The 22,302-nt window shown below is 42.0% G+C and overlaps 1 protein-coding gene across 1 annotated transcript; it reads left to right on the top strand.

The window, feature by feature from the left end:
- Positions 1–4,717: 4,717 nt before the first annotated feature.
- LOC307004272 (tripartite motif-containing protein 16-like) lies at positions 4,718–20,911 on the top strand. Its single transcript, XM_079623366.1, has 6 exons — positions 4,718–5,375; positions 16,249–16,344; positions 16,431–16,664; positions 18,115–18,265; positions 18,420–18,464; positions 18,705–20,911. The coding sequence occupies exons 1-6, from the start codon at positions 4,734–4,736 to the stop codon at positions 19,214–19,216; spliced, it is 1,680 nt and encodes a 559-aa protein (XP_079479492.1). The 5' UTR covers positions 4,718–4,733; the 3' UTR covers positions 19,217–20,911.
- The last annotated feature ends 1,391 nt before the right edge of the window (positions 20,912–22,302 follow it).

Raw genomic sequence — 22,302 nt, 5'->3', positions numbered from 1 at the left:
TACTCCACAAGAGATCGGCAAAGAGTCTGAGCACACTCCATTTATATCGACCAATTGACACCTATTCGTAAGATAGGATTTGATCCACTTACATGAATTAGAGTCAAAACCCATAGCATTTAATTTTAGCAACAGAATACTATGGTCAACTGTGTCGAAAGCTTTTCGTAAATCGAGCAGTACCATCCCACTTAATTTACCTTTGTCTATTCCTTTCTTTATATAATCCGTCAAATATAGAATAGTTGTCTCTGTGGAATGCAACCTTCTAAAACCAGACTGAAATTCATATAAAATATTAAAATTGGAAATATATTCTTCAATTTGGTCAAATAATATTTTTCCAAAAATTTTAGATAACGAAGACAGGATTGACACAGGCCTATAATTATTACACTCTAGCCTACTCCCTTTTTTAAAAAGAGGAAATATTTTAGCTTGTTTAAATTCAGCTGGTACCTTATTCTGGCAGATAGAGAGATTTAAAATGTGAGTAACCATGGGAGTTATAAAATTAGCAGCGTCTTTAATAAACTTAGCCGGAATATTATCCAACCCTGTGGCTTTATTGCACTTCAATTCACTTAGTTTCTTATAAACTGTCGTCTCTTTTACTTTATTAAATGAAAAACCTCCTAAGGCAACACCACAATTATCATAATATTCTTTAACCAAATTATCATCATATAAATCTGATTGTGCTGGAAGCTCTTTTCCTAAATTTTCTCCCACCGTCGTAAAAAACTCATTTAAACAATTAGCTACCTTTTTCTGATCTGTCATCAATTGTCCATTCATTTTGAGACTGATTTTTGAATCTTTATTTTTAACCTTTTGCCGATAGCCGAAACCACTCAAGATTCGCCATAGTTTTTTAGAGTCTTGTTTAGCTTCACTGATTTCATTCGTCAAAAAAAATTTTTTGGCCTCTTTAATCTTGCATCTTATCTCATTTCTTTTACGTTTAAATTTGTTATAATTATCATTATTTCCAACTTTTTTGAATAATTTTAAGCTATTATTGCGTTCCTTGATATCTTTTAAAATAATATCTGTCATCCAGGGTTCTGTTCTTTGTTTAATTCTTATTTCTTTGCAAGGTGCAACTTTATTCAGAACTTGCCCAAATCTCTTTTTAAACCTGTCCCAAACTATATCCACATCATCAAACTGCATCACTTCTTTCCAATTAGCCTTGCTAAGTTCTTCAACTAAAATTTGTGGACTGTATCTTTTAAGCGATCTAATTTTTAAAGTATTATGATGACTTATAGCCTCTCTCTTTAATTTCCTAAAAACATATACCATATTATGATCACTTAAACCAAGCTCCAAAACACCACTTTTATATATCCTAGAAATGTCTGAAACCAATATAACATCAATAATTGTACTGCTTTTCGAAGTAATTCTGGTTGGGTCACTGATAATTTGTTTCAATGCATATGATTTACAAAATGAACTGAACTGCTTAAACACTGATGAATCTTTCTTCAACATATCTGTATTTAAATCGCCCAAAATAAGCAATTCTTGACCTAGAACATAATTAGACATATTTAAAACCTCATCCAGACTCTCATAAAAATCACTTTGATCCGGAGGACGATAACAAACACCAACCAAAATCGGTTTACTCTTTGGCAACAAAACTTCAAGCCAAATCGCCTCCACTGTAGGGTTTATAAAATCTCTTCTCTCATTACACACCAAATCTGACCTAATATATGCACACACACCACCTCCTTTCCGATTTCGATCTCTTCTGAACAAACAATAATTGTCAATTTGAATCTCTGCATCCAATATTGAATCATCAAGCCATGTTTCGCTGCAACTGAACAACGCCACTTTAGACTCTTGACATAAATAACGTAGTTCACTTATCTTTGGAAGAAGACTTCTAACGTTGAGGTGAGCCATATGCAAACCTTTCATTGATCTAAAAGTTCTATAATCAGTTATCATGGACGTCGTCGCATCCTTGAGTAGCGTTTCTTCCTCATCCTTCACAGTAGTCAATTGGCTCCTCTGATTCGTTCCTTCCATCTCCGTGATCGAAAAAATCTCAGACACACCATAGTCCGTTTGATACCCATCTCGTGTTTCTTGACAAGGATGCAAATCACTCCATTGATCCGCCATCAGGTTCCATGCAGACACAACTTCCGAACGCCGACATTGCTCCATAGCCGTGTTCCGACGATTCTCCGCGACAAACATCGCATTAACTCCTTCACCGCCTTCACATGACCCCGGCCCTGGACATTGATGTATGTCTCCCGACACCAGCAAACACATTAAAATGATTAACAAATCACTCAAGTGTCTTTTATAGCCACGTCTATGGCTGCGTCTTGATTTTTTAGAACATGTGGTCCAAGGGCGATAGATCAGTGTGTAGATAACGTTCTTTCCAAAACCAAGATGTTTAAATCCTGAGGTAGGTTGTTGAATTTCATTGTTTAAAGTAAAAAAGCGATTTTCAACTTTAAAATGCCATAAAAACGTATAAAATAGTGTGAAGATGCATAGTGTGATAAGTACTCCACACCTGCCTGACGCCATCTTGGTAATCAAGGTCAGCAGCACCTGAGACTCCCAGACCTGAGATGATACCTTTATAAGAACGCTTTTTTTTCACAAATTTATTGGTATTTGCCACTGCAAGCTCGGGAAGATACTACCGGGAAGATACTACCTGGAGTTTTTTTCCCTACTCGTTCAGGCGCCAACAGCCCAAACTAGCTCTTCTGATTGGCCAAAATTCTCCGATCTCTGAATAGTGCTGCTGCCTCTACTGATGTACAAATCAATTTATTCCACATTTTACATAGATGTGTGGTGCAAAAGTGAGTGTGTTAAACTTGCATTTGCTAGCGAAAAACGATGTCTGAGACTTGTAGCAGCAGATTCAAGCAGTTTGTGCTAGAAAAATATCAAAGTAAAAAATGTACCGTATTTGTGAGAAAATATTCTACAAGTGTGCAAGTCTCATTGGATGAATTCACATACTGATTTGCGCATGTATGGAAATGTTTCCAAAATATGTTCATGATTTTTACTGCAGCAACGGTAACAAAAATGTGAGCGTATGTTTTTCTTAATTTGTATAATAGGATTTGTGCACCTGCAATGAAGAATTTGAGAAGGTGTAACTGTTGTGTTTGTGGGAGGGGGAAGAAATTTAAAGTTTAAAAATCTTTAAAAAAAATTCTCTGTGACTTCAAATGTACTGAATCTGATACATGTGTGGATAATCTTTAAAGGGCCCCTATTATGGATTTTTGAAAATGACCTTTCATGTAGTGTGTAGTATAGCTCTAGTATAGAGTCTAAGTGAATGAAAACATCCTGCAAAGTTTTAAATCTGAAAGTGCACCGAATATAAAGTTTTTGTCTTTCAAACGTAAGAGTCGACTCTGAGTCAATGAAATGGATTGTTTTTCAAACGAGTCATAAGCCGTTAAGTCGTGACGTCAAGATGTAACATTAGCCCGCCCACTTATTGCGCATGCAGACACCAGGGAAACTTAAACCTCAAACCAGCAGCTGATTCCTGTGGACACTGAACAGCATCATGTCGAGGAGACGCTGTGCTCTACAATGTGAAGGTAAATACATTTTTTTTCACTGTCCAAGGACGGGCATGTGAAGAATCAGTGGTTAAAATTCATATTTACCATGATACCATAGCAGTATAATCCTAAACTTTTGCTGTGTTCCCTTTATTTTACTGACGACTGCTTCTAAAATCTCGGAGTTCAATGCAGGATTCGCAAACCGCTTGCTCTTGAAAGACGGTGTTCAAAATACTAGTTTTGAGTTTTACATTGTGTAGGTCTCCTGCTAACTGGCTAACTCATGTTATCACTGGCTTACTGAAATACTTCTGCTAATCAGCTGTGGGCCACTATTACATAAAACTGTGTCTATTAATGCAGATTGTCTGTTGTTCTCACTACTTTAAGGAAAGATTAAGCATGGAGCAAGATTTGTTTTACCAATGTTTGTGTTACATCAGTCATTCACGCTAGAGCTCGGCTAATGTTGCATACATGCACTGTTATTGATACAGTTTCCATGTGTTCACCGCAATATATAAGAAACACACTCATAATATACCTCAAACTGAGTAGCGCATCACTGAAACGTCCTGCTCGAGTCGTCCTGGCGATGGAGGTTCGGGTTGAATAACTAGTTCTTCTAGTGTTTCATCATCGGACTCACGCTCGCATTGATATGGTCAAATCGACGTCATTGTTCGTTACTGTGTTTAGTTTACAGTGTAGGATGCCTCAGGACACGCAGAGCTGTCGTTGTTATGGCAATGGGAGTTTTTGTTTTCAACGCGTGCTGTATGCGGTAAACCAATCTCAGCAGACTGAGCTGTCTGGCCAATCAGAGCAGAGTAGCTCGCGGAAAGAAGGGATTTAGAGAGATTGATTCATTTAGCGAGTCGTTTGAAAATCATTGAAAATCTGGTGATGTGCAAATGTATATTATGAGAAAATGAAACCATTTTTTGACCTGTGATGCATGTAAACCTGTTGTAGGAGACTCCAAAACAACATTAGGAAACTTTAAAATATCATAATAGGGGCACTTTAAAACTACAAATTCCACCGTCACAGGCACTCAGTTGTTTTGCTCATAAATCTCGTCACACTGCTATAAAGACACACCTGTTTTACACACGTCACTCAAACACAGAACCAGGAAACAAGAATTACATGAGTTCAGAGAAACTGAAAGTGGAGTTGAGCTGTTGTGTGTTTGTGTCTCTGTCTTCATGCAGTAAAATGGCAGAAGCCAGAATATCTCAGGATGAGTTCATGTGTTCAGTGTGTCTGGATCTCCTGAAGGATCCAGTGGCCATTCCCTGTGGACACAGTTACTGTAAGATCTGTATTACAGACTGCTGGGATCAGGAGGATGAGAAGAGAGTCTACAGCTGCCCTCAGTGCAGACAGACCTTCAGGCCAAGACCTGCTTTAGCTAAAAACACACTTCTGGCTGAAGTGGTGGAGAAACTGAAGAAGACTAAACTTGCTGCTGAGTGTTACGCTGGAGCTGGAGATGTGCAGTGTGACGTCTGTACTGGAAGAAAACACAAAGCCGTCAAGTCCTGTCTGGTGTGTCTGAACTCTTACTGCCAGAGTCACCTTGAACAACATGAGAGTTTCTTTAAAAGAAAGAGACACAATCTGACTAATGCCACTGGACGACTGCAGGAGATGATCTGCCAGAAACACGACAAGCTACTCAAGGTTTTCTGCCGCACTGATCAGAAGTGTATATGTGTGCTGTGTGTGATGGATGAACATAAAAACCACGACACTGTATCAGCGGCAGCACAGAGGACAGAGAAACAGGTATGAACTTGAATAAGTCCCATCATGCTAATTTAGTTCAAACAGGACACGTTTTTGCTGTTAAAAACACAAGACGCCCGTTTACCACGCGTTTACATAATAATGGAAAAAGTACTGTTCATGTTCTGTTTGGAGACACAAATGTTGAGGATCCAAATGCAGTAGTTTATTTAAAGGGGTCATATGATGGTTCTAAAAAGAACTTTATTTTGTGTATTTGGTTTAATGCAATGTGTTTAGGCTGTTTTAGGTTTAAAAAAGTCATTATTTTACACATACTGTACATTATTTTTGCTCCTCTATGCCCCGGCCTTTCTGAAACGCGTTGATTTTTACAAAGCTCATCGTTAAAACGCACATCAACCGATCACTTGTTTAGCGTTCATGTAAACACTACATTCAGATTCACCGATCGGGATGAATTCAGTTAGATTGAAACAAAAGCTGTGCGTGTAAACAATGAATGGCGACTGCAGAAAGCAAAAGCCAAATCCCGGACATTTTGGACGATCTCGACGGCCGGACATGTCCGGGAAAAAGAGGATGGTAACCGCTACTACTCAGCTTTCTCCACAGAATAAGAAACTGTTAGCTTAGCTTCCAAATAAAAAACTGGCTGACACTATATGTACATTCTATGAGTGAGATCCCTCCCTCTATGGGCGGGTTGAAGACATGCGGAACAGCGCATTCTACTGGATAAATGATGAGCTAGTGTTTTTAGTCTTACCCGTATTCAAAGAAATTGGACTTCCTGCTTTTTATGACGCAAAATGACGATTTTTGCGTCATAAAAAGCAGGAAGTGGAACACTTAAATCCTTATTTCTCCCATCTCAGGGGAAAATAAGGGAATAAACCATGACCATTCGAAAATGTGACTGGGTTTCTAAAGATACAAAGTCTAATGCATATGGGTGAAGTGTTCCTTTAAGCGTGTGACGGAAATGTCACGCCCATTACCATTTTTGGAACATCAGCTCCCAAAGCAATAATGACAAGTGATCAATTGGAGCCCGAATCTGCAAAAAAATGCAGATGACCAAGCTAATCGATCAACTTTGCCAGCGCGACTGGACCAGATCGTATCAAATTGGTAAGATTTAATTTAATTGGGGAAATAATTACTGATAATAATTACTTATACTGTCTTTTTAAGCGCCGCGCTAACTTTACGGGGGGAGAACACTATGTAAACATAAAACTATGTCTGCATTTGTGATTGTTGAAACGACAAGCAAGCATTACTCGATACTGCTCAAAACTCGCGTTTGAATAGTCAATAGCAAATTATAAAAACATACTTAAAGGCTGTGTGAGTCAGAAGCGCCATACTGTATTTAGAATCAGCCTTTGTGCACAGCCGGCCTTGTACAGGTTCTGGAAACAATCCTTCAAAAAATGCGAAGCACACAGTCGAAAATTTTAGTTGTACTGTTCTGGAACAGTGTTGTAAATAAAGATTAAGCACTGTTTTTAATTGTGTCCTCTTTTGGAAGGCCAAACAAAGTAGTTTGGATTTCGCAACGAAAAACACATCATCTCCACGACATGGCTGCGCCGGCGGCAACAATAATACAGCGAGAATAAAAGCTACGCCTTCTTTCTCTGCGTATATATTTGCGGTGTTACGAAACTCTGCCCCCACATACTGACGTAGATGCTTTGAGCTTTATAACTCTGCAGATCGTATACTTGCACCAACAGCTAAATAACACACTAAAGAAAAAGGTAAAATCGCATCTGTGGCGAGCAGGACGAGGTCGAGGAACATGAGAGGACGGTGCGAGACCGGTGCGTACACGCAGGTGTCGCTCATTATTATTCACGCCACCGGTCTCGCGCCGTCCTCTCACGTCCCTCGACCTCGTCCTGCTCGCCACAGCATCATATAACCCCTTTAAAGGGTAATCCAAAAACGTAATCCAAAAAAACAGGCAAAGGTGATAAACACATGGTAAACAGTCCAACACAAACACCAGGGGTCCGTTCTTCGTACGTCGCTAACTCAGTTAGCTGGATTTGATTATTGGCGATTTGGCATGATCTTGGATTGTTTGGTTCTTCGACGCTCATCCTGGACATGCTGTTATAGCAACAGGTGCGTAAGCTTGAACCTGCTCGCGAGCAGGCTTATTTCAGGTTAACAGAATTAGATAAGCGGAGGTGATCCGGGAAGTCCTTTGGCGCAAGCGCGATAGTGAGATATCGCTTTTCTCGTGACTCGTGAGAGTGTCATTTGTTGGGTTAGGGTTGAATTCTAACGAATTCTTTTAATTCTAGTTATTTGTTATTTTATTTATTTACTTATTTAATATTGAATATTTGATATGTAAATATACTTGTAATATTACTCGAATAACTAAAATTATGTGTCATTATAAGAGTTTGATATAAATATGTGTGTTTAATTTGTTCCCTTTTTTTCATATGTAAAAACTAACTATGTACTTATTGGTTATTGTTCTAATTAGGTGTTTTTTAGGCTATTTGTTGGTGGGTATATGTCACGGGGTGACGAAAGGGAAAGCGGAACTAAGTTCCCGCTGGAATTATGTTCCGCCCGGGACGGTGTTACGGTAACACCGGTCCATTTCCGGGTTGCGCATAATGTCACCATAGCAACGCTAATGACGGATTGACATCTGGTGCGGAGGATTAGATGCTGGGATCTGCGCGAGGATTATGGAGGCGGAGGAACCATATAAAGAGGAAGTTCAGAGACCAGGAAGTTGGTGATTCTCACGGTTGATGCCCACGGGGTGATTCCCGCGGGGTGATTCCCACGGGTTGTTCGTTCTCCCGGTCGTTATTCCTGGTTGTCCTTTTCTTCGGATGTGTTCCCTGGAGAGAAGTGGATCCCTTTGACGGTTGGGCTGGCGTGCTAAGGCATCTGAGGATTGTTGTGGGGCTTGGCCGTTCGGCTGTGCGACAGATATAACAGCGATCGAGTGGAGATACTGAGGACGGAAAGAGAGTGAGTTACGAGGACCAAGTGCAGACCAAGCCGCGCCATTATCATCTGAGGGAAGATAAGTAATATGATCGTGGAAATTGATTGAATGCATGTACCTACACTGAGATTGATGTAACGTTGTGAAGTGGATTGATCATGAGGGTTGTGTCACCGGAGAGTGTGTGGAAGAAGGGATCCGTTGAACTCTCGTCTTCTCCTTCGAGTGTGGGCAAGGAAACGCTTGGTCCCCGGGTCAGTAAGGAGGTATTCGCACGCTCTCGCTATTGGGTGGGACTCGATCCAGCCTGTCAGTGGAAGGAGCAATCGTTGGGTGAGTGCTGGCTCTATTTTCACTACGAGTGGATATGCAGTGTCTGAAGTGGTGTGTTTACACAAGAAATTGCTTGAAGTGAAGTTACAGGGTGTGGGGAATATATACAGAGTTAATGCCGTATGCTCACCATTTCGAAAGCCCACCACTGTCACCGTAACAAAAACAACCCAGGCGTTCAGTGTGAAGATTCTCCTTACCTGCTGGACGATTGTGTGTACATGTGTTAACTTACCCTGCTGTACAGATTGAAGGATCCTCCTGGCCAAGCGCCGTATGTGATGTCGCTGTGAAGAGAGGTGGACACCATAATTATTCCTTTCCTCGTCTGGACCGAAGCATCTTCCAGCCGTAAGCCCCATCACTCATTCCAAGAACATATACCTGTTGTTGAACTACTTACTCTGCTGTGCAGATTGAAGGATCCTCCTGGCCAAGCGCCGTATGTATGTCGCTGTGAAGAGAGGTGGACACCAGAGTTATTCCTTGTCTCGTCTGGACCGAAGCATCTTCCAGCCGTAAGCCCCATCACTCATTCCAAGAACATATACCTGTTGTTGAACTACTTACTCTGCTGTGCAGATTGAAGGATCCTCCTGGCCAAGCGCCGTATGTGATGTCGCTGTGAAGAGAGGTGGACACCAGAGTTATTCCTTGTCTCGTCTGGACCGAAGCATCTTCCAGCCGTAAGCCCCATCACTCATTCCAAGAACATATACCTGTTGTTGAACTACTTACTCTGCTGTGCAGATTGAAGGATCCTCCTGGCCCACGCCGTATGTGATGTCGCTGTGGAAAGAGGTGGACATATGAAATATTCCTTGCATCGTCTTGACTAAAGCAGCTACAAGTTCTACTTACCAGGATACTCCCCCACTCAGTGGACGGGTGGCCGACTCCTCTTTTCCCCGACCGGCCACGCACAGGCACGAGCTGCCGAAGGGAACTCCACGCCTTCCAGGCGTCCGCGGTCCGATCCCGTTCTGGTTGGGAGACACAGAACCAACATTGAGACTTTTAATTAATTTTAACAAAATAAATCTTGTAAATTTTTACTCTCGCGTCTGTCTGGTTTTCCTGGTACGCTCCTCGAGGTGATCCTGGGTTTCAGGGGTGGGTGCAGTCTGGCTTGACCCCCCCGACCTGTGACATATAGGGTTAGGGTTAGAGTTAGGGTTCAATTTAATAGAGCGTATTCGTTCTCAAGTCAAAGTCAAGTCAATTTCTTAATTTATAGAAATCTTTAAATTCGCAAGTGCAGTCACGTTGCTTCAGCATCTCGCTTGCAATATCAATTGCGTGTCGGCCAAGAAACCCTGATTGTGTTATTATGAATTACATTAAATCAGCCACAGAGCATTGTAATGACATCAAACCTGGTCTGTCCTAGTCTCACCCTCACACGTCACGCCCACGGACTGTTGGCTGAACGTCTGATGCATATGGCACACTTTTCTGGAAACAAAAGTCGCGATCTGATTTGTTGAATTCTACAGTTGTGTTTACAACTGTGACAATGAGCGCTTGAGCAACCAGGATCAACTAAACACTGGATTTTTTAAAAGTATATGAAGTTTGCGGCTTTTTGCAGTAAACTTGCACACCGTTCTTGAATTAATCATTTATTAGATGCACGCCGGTCTGTTATTGTAGGGACATCGACATTATATTGTCACGCCCCTAAACAAAAAAACAAAACAAACTGATTGGTTGCGTTACATATCAGTCATATGTCCTCTTTGGCGGTCCTTGGTCCTCCGCTGTGCGTCGGCCGGTTCACACCTCGCCATCGTCCATTAAAACCTGACAATGGACACCTCGTCGGGCATTAACCCTTACATAGTGGATCAATGCAAATAACACAATAGATGTTTTGGAACTTTTGATATTTATTGCCCCTCAACAGGCCACAACTGGGCAAAATTAAATTAAGCTTGTTAAGCAATATACCAAAAAGAAATAACAAATATATTCACTTTTGCCCAGGGCATAATGTGCATTTCACGATTACATTCGTTCCTTTAATTTCTTGAAGGAATAAGTAATGTCTATACTTCAATTTAGAGAAGGCTACTTTTGGATTATTTGGGCTCGTCGCCATACCTGTCTCTCGTTGACTGACTGGCTGTGTTGTTCCTTCTGTGTCCTGTCCTGTCCGACTATGCGTTATGATGGGTCGTTCGCAATTCATGTGCGTTAGTGATGATGGGTCGTTCGCGAATGAGCGTTATAGTGATGATGGATCGACTCGTTCTCGAATGAGCTTTTGATGGGTCATTCGCAAATGAGCCGACTCTAAGAGCCGGCTCTTTTAGGTGAACGTCGGGAGCTGGCTCGCATATCTGCAGAGCCGACTCTATTTTTACAAATTAAGCCTATAGAAATTATATAATTATGTAATAAAAAAATTAATATTATAGTCAAAGTCATTTAAAGAGACGTTTGTGAGCCAAAAGAGCCGGCTCTTTTCAGTGAGCTGAGTCAAAAGAGCCGAATGCCCATCACTACTATGCGTGCTTTCGAACACCCGCCCAACTCTACCTCTGATTGGCACAATGAAATTTTACTCTACCTCAGCCAATCGTCAGCATTTATGCGCTTGTCTCGTGCTCTGCCCACTAACCAAGGAAGAACAGTAAAAAAAAGTATTTGCCTCCCGCTCAGAGATCTAGTTGGTCTGATGAAAAAAAAAACAGCTTCATCAGTTATAGTAACTCGCCGCATTTTTTAGCAGTAACGGTAACGGCGTTATTAAGATGAGAAGAGTAATCAATAAGATTACTCGTTACTGGAAAAAGTAATGCCGTTAGTAAAACGCCGTTATTCCCATCACTGGTTTTGAATTAGATCATTTAAAACTACACACTTAAATGATTATAGAGATATATATCTCATGTCTGAGTGAATAGTATTCGCTGAGTTTTGTTTAAGTTTAGAGACGTGCTTCAGAAAAAAAGTTCACGGAGACGGAGAGGCAGAAAGCACACCCTGTATATTTTCTTTATTTTACAAAAGCACAATGTTTTATTTCGATTGTAAGTGGACACATAAAAAAGTAGACATTTAACAGCTTATTTTTTAATATTTCTTAAGTCTGTATGACCAAAACTGACGGAGTATTTTAGGTCTATTTTGGTGCTATGTAAAAAAAAAATGAGCAAAACGCCCCCGCGCGTTTGCCGACCCCAGAGGGTTAAATCGTGAAACAAGCTTCAGGCAAGCCTTTTGATGATTATTTTGTTAAGGCACTGGAAAAATGAGAAAAGGCTGTAACAGATGAAGTCAAATGAGAAAAATGAGGCTCACTAGCACTCCCACATTTTCCAATGTCCATCAACCACAGACCCCAGCTCTAGTATCTAGAGAGAAAATTCTCACTCAAACATCTCAATGATACTTAGGACATTCAACATCCTGTGCATGCTGACCACCCTAATGTGCTTACCTCCTCAGTAGTGGCAGGTTCATCCCCATTATGTGCTGTTACGCGACTCCTGTGAGACGGCGGAGATGCTTAACTTCATTGAGCAATGTGAGAACTTCCTGGAGATCCGGCCCCTTCCCAGTGCTGAACTCATAGGAACCTTGAGCACGGTGCTAAAGGGACCCGCTCTGAGCTGGTGGATGGCGGAGAAGGTCAAGGTAAATGATTGGAGATCCTTCAAAAAGGCATCCATGGCTGCTTTTCTTTCAGAAGATTACCTCTCAGAAGTGGAGGAAAAGCTGAGGACAATGGTTCAGTAGCCACATCAACGCCTGAGGGACTTTTCTTATGATTACCGTGCTCTCTGTCTGAAGTGGAAGCCAGAGATCTCTGAGGAGGAACTGGTGAACCGAATCCTGAACAACATCAACCCCAGGGTCGCTAGATGTCTAAGGGGAACAGTCAACTCTGTGGAGCAACTGGTGAAGGTTGGGTCTATGGTGTAAAAGTACAGCATGGGATCCAAAGAATATTGGCAAAAAGTTGGCACTTAGAGCAGCAAGGAGAAGCCTTACAGGAAAGCAGCAGAACGGGCCTTCAGCAAAAGCCAAGCGGGAGTAACCCTAGCACAACTCCATCCATTGGCATCTCTCCTCGTTGTGCCTGATAGGGTGAATGGCAAAGAAGTGAAGGCAGTACTAGACACAGGAAGCTCTTACACTTTAATGCAAGAAAACCTGTGGAAACAGTTGAAGGATGAGACCACATCAAGCATTACCTACAGCCCTCAGAGATTTATTATGGCGGTTGGAATGATTCACCAGTCCAGAGACCTGCAAAGGATTAGGATTCAATGGCAGGACCACGAATGCAGTATGGATACTTATATCCTAAAAGACACTCACCTTGCATTTACTCTTATTGCTGGTCTGGATTTCCTGAGTGCTACAGGAGTGGTCCTAGAAGTGGGACTAAGCAGATATGGGTTAAGATCTGACAAAGGATACACCTATTACCCTTTCTTGCCATTGCTGATTCCAACAGGTCCAGCTACCCCGTCTGGTCAAGATCTTTCTCATCTGGCTGCAAAGCTGAATTTATACTAAGCCTTACCATCAACTGGTAGACTTCCCGAAATCATGTCCGTTTCCCCCGAGATAACTCCGTGGGACTTTGACAATCAGGAGGAGTTACTGAAGTTGATCTCCGCTTGGCCAAGCACCACCTCAAACACCCTGGGTAAGACATCAATAGTACAGCACAAAATCACATTATCTGACGACATACCCCTAAAATCCCGGCATACAGAGTTTCTCCTCTTAAGAAGCAAATAATTGAGGAGCAAGTAGATCAGATGCTGCGTGATAATATCATTGAACCTTCCTTTTCCCCTTGGTCTTCACCTGTGGTCCTGGTCCCCAAACCTGATGGCTCAGCAAGACAGTACCCGACGCTTACCCAATGCCTTCGATTCAAGACATCCTTGAATCCCTGGAAGGAGCCTCCTGGTTTAGTTCCTTGGACCTGCAGTCTGGGTACTGGCAGGTGGAGATGGATGACCAGAGTAAAGAGAAAACTGCTTTTATCTCCACCAAGGGGCTATTTCAATTCAAGTCGATGCCGTATGGGCTTAGAAATGCCGCTGCTACCTTCCAACATTTGATGGAGAGAGTTCTGTCTGATTTGAGGGGGAATTTTTTATTTATTATATATTGACGACATCATTATCTATTCAAAGTCAATAAAACAACACATTCAACATTTCAACATGGTCCTCCATAGACTTACCCAAGCCAACCTGACACTGAACATGAAGAAATGCCACTTCAAGCGACAGCTTTAATTCCTTGGCCATATAGTCTCTGAGTGGGGAGTGGAGATTGATAGAGAGAAGACCAGGGCCGTTGCCGAGTTCCCCCCACCGCAAGATCTCAAAGCCTTGCAACGATTTCTGGGACTGGCGGGGTGGTATCATAAGTTTATTTCCCACTTCGCTGACATTGTTGCTCCATTGAACCACCTCAAAAAGAAAGGAGTTAAGTGGGAGTGGACTCCAGAGTGTAAATCTAGGATGGATGCACTTAAACAAGCTTAACAAAACTCACCAGTGTTAATACAACCAGACATTAACCAAGACTTCCAGGTTCATACGGACACGAGTGAGGTAGGACTGGGTGCCATCCTCACTCAACACTCAGAGGAGGAAGAAAAGGTGGTAGCATACGCTTCACGGACATTAACAGGAGCAGAGAACAACTACAGCACTTCCGAAAAGGAATGTCTAGCTGTGGTTTGGGCTATTGAAAAGTAGAGGCATAACCTGGAGGGAAGGCCCTTTGACGTCTTCACTGACCACGCTGCAGTAGCCTGGGCATTCAACTGCCCTAAAACTTCCTCACGTCTAACATGCTGGACACTCCGCCTGCAACAGTTCAACTTTCAGGTCCATCACAGGAAAGGTTGCCTCAACATTGGACCTGACGCTTTGTCCCGGTCCAGGAGATGTCTGCTGCTGATGCTGCCCCTTGCCTATCCATATCTTCAGACCATGCGTCTACATTACTTCACTCTCTGGAAGAAATGACTAAAGCTCAACGTTTGGACAATACCATAACTCACCTGCATTCTAGCATCAAACCTCGATCAGTCAAAGATCAACCCATCCCATTTGAAGACCTCCTAGGGGTGTCATACCGTAAAGTTCCTTTAAGAAATAAGGGTGAGAAGTATCAGTTGGTAGTACCACAATCGTTAACCACTGACTTGGAGGCCATCTCGGGCAGTTAAAAACTCTGAAAAATCCTAGACGCGGCATGGTGGCCGTCGGTCAGGAAGGACGTGTGCCAATATTTCAAAAGCTGTGAGATATCCCAGAAAAATAAACCCAGCAATACCAAACCTTCTGGATTTATGCAGAGTACACAGATCACAGAACTTGCACACATGTTAGGGGTGGATCTAATGGGACCCTTCCCCAACAGTAAAAAACAGAACACATACCTCCTTGTCATTGTTGATTACTTCACTAAGTGGGTGGAAATGTTCCCTCTTAGAGACAGCAAGACCCAGAAAACAGTGAAAATACTCCGGGAGGAGGTATTTACACAGTGGGGAGTACCCAAATACCAGGTGTCCGATAGGGGTCCCCAATTCACTTCCAGCATTCTGGGCGATCTGTGCAAAACATGGGGTTGTCTTCAGAAACTCACCACGAGTTATCACCCACAGTCAAACCTAACAGAAAAAATCAACCGAATAGTAAAAACTATGGTTTCTGCTTATGTGGGTCAACAACATCAGACCTGGGACCAGTGGCTACCAGGATTCCGCTATGCCATTAATACCGCCCAGCAAGAAACCAGCGGAAAGACACCTGCAGAGCTCAAGCTGGGTAGGCAAATTCTAGGACCACTGGAACGTCTTATCCACAGACCGCCTTCACCAGATCAAGCTGCATATTCCCTGCTGGAAAAACAAAACATCATAATGGAGGAATAGGATGAGGATGTGCCAAGCCAAACAAGCTAGGTATTATAATTCCCGTAGATAAAATGCGCAGTTTCACATGGGTGACCTGGTTTGGATTAAAACCCATCTTCTCTCTAGTTCCTCAAACAAGTTCTCTGCCAAGCTAGTGCCCAAGTGGGAGGGTCTTGCTGAAATAAAAAGTAAAAGAGGGCCAATAAATTGCACTGTGTGCTGGGGAAACCCACCTAGAACCGATGTATTGAATGTGGTACTTGAACTTGAAGCTTCTATTACGCACAGTCTCCTCTGATACACACACGTACATACCTTTTTGTATATATTGTTTTTCTGTGCTTCCTATTTAATACACTTTGGGTTGTCATTTAATCTAGCTTGTTGTTTTGTTGACATTGTGAGCAAATCTATCAAACGCTTTTATAGAGGGTCGAGAACGAATATTTTGTGGTGTATCCTGCCTTAATTAGGCTGAGTGTTACAACGTCTTCTGCAGCGATAAGAAAAATCAAATATGGAGGCATGTTTAGTCATGTGACATGCACATACTTGCCAACCTTGAGACCTCAGAATTAGGGAGATATTATAATCTCAATCTCACCACTTTACTGATACTGGATTCATATCTGTACACCTGATGATTTCTGTGATGTTTCTCCTGTCATTGGTTTGTCCTTTAGCACCAGCTGAAGGAGACGCAGAGGTCGTTCCAGCAGCGGATCCAGCAGAGAGAGAAAGATCTTCAGCAGCTGAGAGAGGCTGTGGTGTCTCATAAGGTGAGTCTGGAGAAGAAGAGAAGTTTGAGACGTCTCAGTCAGGACTCACTGAAGACACTGTGTGATTGTGATGTGTGTCCTAACAGCACTCTGCACACACAGCAGTGGAGGACAGTGAGAGGATCTTCACTGAGCTCATCCGCTTCATTGAGAGAAGCCGCTCTGAGGCGACACAGCGGATCAGAGATCAGGAAAAGACTGCAGTGAGTCGAGCTGAAGGACGACTGGAGCGACTGGAGCAGGAGATCAATGATCTGAGGAGGAGAGACGCTGAGCTGGAGCAGCTTTCACACACACAGGATCACATCCAGTTCCTGCAGGTAACACAGATCTAGAAGAACAGGGTCATAGTGGACTTGAGCAAGAGACTCACAGAGAAACATTTCATGACCGCAGAATGAGCCGGCGACTGAAGTGTTGATCTGTGTGTTCGGTTATTATATCATCATCAGTCAGACTCTCATCTTATCAACTTCTTTTGAAAGAGACGCGCTTACAAATGCAGTTCAGCTCTGGAAATCTCTTAGGAAACAACAATATAAAATCCATGAACTTAATGGTACCAGTTTCACCCAGCTAGATTTCCCATCATCTGTCATGAAGGTAAGCGGACAACACAGCAGGTTCGGAGAAACAGTCACTTTAATCAGTGTTTGATAAGTTTGACAAAACAGCCTCAAAAGTAACAAAAAACTACCCGAGGTAGTTAGAAACTCAGGGGAGTGCGAATAGCAAAACAGGTGAACAGAGGTCTGTTAGGCTGGTGCTGCGAGGCTGAATTCTCCGAGAGTGATAGCGTCCGGGAGGCAGACGAGGCAGACAGCGATTCTCTGGACAGGGTTCAGAACCGACTCGCACAGGTCCATATGACAGGACAGAGACAGGACAAAAATAGAGTCAGACACAATACAGTTCACTATAGCAAAGCAATACTCAAGCGAGGTCTGATAGAAAGAAGAGCAAGGATATAGGGAAGCAATCAGTAAGAAAGGAGGGACAGGTGATGAGAGTAACAGGCTAAGATTGGTAAAGAGCATCAGCTGAAAGACATGAAAGTAGATTGAAGAGGTGTGTGCGTAAATGGGTCTGAGTGTGAGTATGTGAATGGGCGTTAATTGACCGCGTGTGAATGTGTGTGTGTGTGTGTGATAGAGTGAGAGAAAGCACCCAGATCATGACATCATCTCTTTACTTATCTTTTTAAAATCTTTGGCTTATACTAATGTTGAGTAATGTTTACCAGAATCAATCATCTTCAAATCTGCTGAAACCTTTTATAATTTTTTTTTTTTACACATTATTGAATTTGTCCTCAAACAGGATGTGAGGCTGTATATTAGTGATGCTTCAGCGTATTTAAACCACAAAGCCTGACCTTGGGATTGTGTCCTAAGAGTCCTTGTAAATTTCAGAGCCACTAACTCCTCAAAAGTTATAAATAATGGTATATCTACTCATTGCCTTTGAACTGCTTTTCCTGATTGAATCTAATCAACCCTGTAATGACTCAAAAAATAGTTGCATGACTTGGAAATCGGCTCAAAATCGGACAAAAATCACACAGTATTCCTTCCGACCTTAGGGTTAGGTTGTTACCGAATTTATTGCTGTAACATGATATAATGAACATGAGAAGAATGAAGCTGATGCTGTGAAAGTGCTGGATTGAGGAGATTTACTAAAGATCAACAAGAGCCGCTCAAATCTGCCAGTAGTGCAGGTTATTGATGAAGTGTGGAGGTGATGAGCTTTCATTTCTGTTTTCTGTAGAGTTTCCAGTCTCTCTCAGCTCCTCCTGAATCTACAGACATAAATGAAAATCCCTTCAGTTCTCTCTCCTTTTTTGATGGCGTGAGAGAATCTGTCCGTCAGCTGAGAGACAAACTGGAGGATTTCTGCAAAGAGAAAATCTCTGACAGAGGTAAAGTCCTGGAGATTCATCAGCTCTCAGAAATTATCCTCCATCATCTCATATCATGTAGAAGATCATATTAGAAATGTCTCAGGAACGGATGCAGGGATTATTTTCTCTCAATAATAATACTCACACTCTTCATGTCTGTTGATTTCCACAGTCACTCTCAACATTGTTCCCAGAACCAGAAATGACTTCCTACAATGTAAGTCACTGAGAAAACAAGCAGAAAAACTCACTGAGTGTCTTCATGTTCTTCCTGTAGAAGGTGAAAGAAAACATGACAGAAGAGTTTTAGAGTTGATCATGTAATTGATGATTTTCACAGGACATCTGGTAAACTGTACTGAGACACTGCAGATATATTGAACATGAAGAGTTCAGCTATAATAAAAGATCAGACAGATTCATAATTCCTGATTCTGATGTGTTTTCTCTCCATCAGATTCTCATCAGCTCACTCTGGATCCGAACACTGTGAATAAACGCCTCCGACTGTCTGAGGAGAACAGAGTGATTACATTCACTTACACAGATCAGCCGTATCCTGATCATCCAGACAGATTTGATGTGTTTCCTCAGGTGTTTTGTAGAGAGAGTGTGTGTGGACGCTGTTACTGGGAGATTGAGTGGAGCAGGAGTGTGTGTATAACAGTGTCATATAAGAGCATCAGCAAGAAGGGATCGAGTCATGAGTGTGTGTTTGGATGTAATGAACAGTCCTGGAGTTTGGACTGCTCTTCCTCCAGTTACTCATTAATACACAATAATATAGTGACTAAAGTCCCTGTAAAGTCCATCAGCAGGAGAGTAGGAGTGTATGTGGATCACAGCGCAGGAACTCTGTCCTTCTACAGCGTCTCTGACACAATGAGCCTCATCCACACAGTCCAGACCACATTCACTCAGCCGCTCTATCCTGGGTTTAGGGTTTATGGATCAGTGAAACTGTGTTGATGAATGAGAACAGACTGTAGAGAGATTCTACCCATAATGCTTTGAGCTGCATGATAAACCAGTAACAGTGAGATGTTATAGAGGGTGCTTCTTATTTCTTATTTGTGCATCCTTTCTTCCTTTCCTCGCATCCTACAGGAAGAAAATGAGGGCGGAGGAATCGAAGGAAAGCTTATTTGAATATTGAAATATTCTTGATCACTCAAGCCTCACTTCAAAGCGTCATCAGCTACTCTCAAAGGATCTGCCCTTGTGTTGTTAAAGTTAGGTTAATTAAGAAATTAATAAACAATAAAGATAAAACCAGATGCCCTGTTGATATATTTGTGATATATGATTTATTTAAACTGCAAAGGGTAAAGCATAAATTAAAATTATTAGGGCAGATGTGAAGGGGGAAGAGAATTTATATGTGCGTCAGGTTTCTGGACAATAAAGACATAGGATACACCTGTGCATCATCGCTCCTTTGGAAGCTCCTCACTCCTCGATCCTCGCGGTTCAATTATGGCGCTTTTCTACTACACAGTACCAGCTCGCCTCGCCTCGACTCGCCTTTGTTTGGTTTTCCACTGTGTAAAAGTTGTACCGGTACCTGCTTCCAGGTACTTTTTTTCGTATCACCTTCAGCGAGGTTCTAAGCGAGCTGAGGCGATACTAAAATGTCACGTGACACACGGCCGACGGCTGATTGGTCAGAGAGAATCGTCACTATTCACTGTATCATCATTGCACGCGCCAGACAGAGTATCCTGAATAACCCCGACATTTTAAAATAGTTTAGTGTGTGGGTAGCGGGTGTGTGTCGCGTCACTATGACGACCAGGTACTATTGTGGAGGTACTATCTGCAATGGAAAACGGAGCGAAACGCGAGCCGAACCGAGTCGAGTCGAGTTGAGCTTGTACTGGTAATGGAAAAGCGCCATTAGAAAATTGAGATGTCCTTCAGAGTTCGATCGGTTTCCGGGTCACAGGCTGGAGGAGCGAGGAAAAGAGGAAGGATCAATTTAAGTATTAAGAAGCACAGAGAGTCTCTTATTTTCTCTTCATTACATTAAAGGGATAGTTCACCCAAAAATGAAAATGTGGTCATTATATACTCACTCTCAAGTTGTTCCAAACCTGCATGAGTTTCTTTCTTCTGTTGAAACCAAAAGAAGATATTTTGAAGAATGTTGGTGACCAGACAGTTGATGGACCACATTGACTTCCATAGTAGGAAAAAAAGATACTATGGAAGTCAATGGGGTCCATCAACAACTGTCTGGTCCATGACATGTGTACTACACTGGTATTACAACTTAAACGTGGTTTATGAGGACATTTCATGAGTCCTCGTAATTCAAATAGCTTAAAAAACTTAAAAAACAATGTTTTATATAAAAAATAAAAAAAAGCAGAATGTTTCCTGTGATGGGCAGGTTTAGGGATAGGGGCAGTGTAAGGGGATAGAATATACAGTTTGTACAGTATAAAAACCATTACGCCTATGGAGAGTCCTCATAATGTAGTTGCACCAACGTGTGTGTTTGTGTGCAAATACATGATGTAGAATGGGTTGTCTTGTTGTCATGAACTCATCCTCTATTAACACAGAACAGTGTTGCCAGACGTACGATATGTATTGTATTTGTACAATAAATTTGACCTCTGTACGATGTACGATCAATAATAATAAAAAATCCCATAATGTACGATCATTTCAGAATTTTGTGACACTTTAAATTATGGTTGTTGTAATCATAGGGCTTCTATACTCATTGATCTAGCTGTGGATTCTACGTCTCATGATTGTGAGGAGAACGTGAACGTGGTGTTACGCATGTTTTCCATCTCATCTCACGTTATCTCTTTTTGGACAATCATTGTGGAGAACTGTATATTGTATTCAAAGTTGTCATCTCTATAGGCTATGTTTTGAAAGAAAAAAATATTAAAAAGTGTTTTGCACTTTTTGTTTCCAAACTGAGGTCGATAGTTTAGCAATTAAGTAATTTTCAGGACGTGTCAAAAAGTTGTAGGTCTATAAATTGACTCGTGTACGATCATTTTCTTTCAAATATGATCATTTTGAGCTTCTGGTGTAATACTTGGACATTTCCAATCTGGCAACACCTGCTGCAGAATGGCCCAAACTGTAACTCTGGCCCTAAGCTACTCTAATTGGTTTGGTTGCCTTTTATATGGATACATGATTGAAAATGTGTTTGAATCTGGTGTACTTGTGTAGCCAAGTCAATAGAGGGCGCTGCTGAGGGTATTTGTAGAGGGTGCAATTTCCCTTTAAATATGCAACTTCCTATGAGTGGAAGGGTTGTAGTGCCTAAATTGACCTATGGCTAAGCCACGCCCCCAAACGCGATGAGCCAATCACAGTGCTAACCCAATACAGTCGGACATTCTCTGCTTCCACGTCCATTGAGATGCATTGCAGTTAGTCAGTTTTCATTCGTTTTTATATGTTTTTTCTTGTCATTTTAAGTTTAAAATGGTCAAACGGTGGTAATGGGGTACATGCAACTCCGACACTAGGTATCCCGAGAGGATGGGCGACGCCGTGTATTTTTTACCCTTTCCCAAGCCACATCTCAACCGAGATTTACACATAGCCGGGTATTTAGAGAAACAAATATTTCCCCCCCTCCATTTTCAATAATAACATCGTGCACACAACCCGCATAAATACGCCGTCGAGCGCCATCCTAACTATGCCAAACCTATGGGCGGCAGTGTAGGGAGAAGGATAAAGCCATGCAAGCCAATCAGAATCCTCAGAATCGACAAGAGAGAACCTAAAACCCCGTTTCTCTCAGTTGACACGACAACACAACCGCCGTTTTCAGAAATCTCCACTTTGGCCGGAGTTTTTAGAAATAATCGTTTCCTGGGATAAAAACGGGGGTTTCGTGTAAATGACAGGCCAAAACGCAGAGAAATATCTGCGTTTTCCCATCGTGTAAACGGGGCCTAAGACGATGAGTGGGTCCAGTGACGTTTTGCTTGAACCCAAAGTAGATCTGTAAACGCAGCCCCTAACGCATCATTTATGTTATCTACGTGTATGTTAAAATCTCCAACAATTAA

The sequence above is a fragment of the Phoxinus phoxinus genome (assembly GCF_949152265.1).
Source record: "Phoxinus phoxinus genome assembly, chromosome: 9".
Taxonomy (NCBI): domain Eukaryota; kingdom Metazoa; phylum Chordata; class Actinopteri; order Cypriniformes; family Leuciscidae; genus Phoxinus; species Phoxinus phoxinus.
Note: the sequence above shows the minus strand (reverse complement) of the source record. Positions and strands in the feature narration are given on the sequence as shown.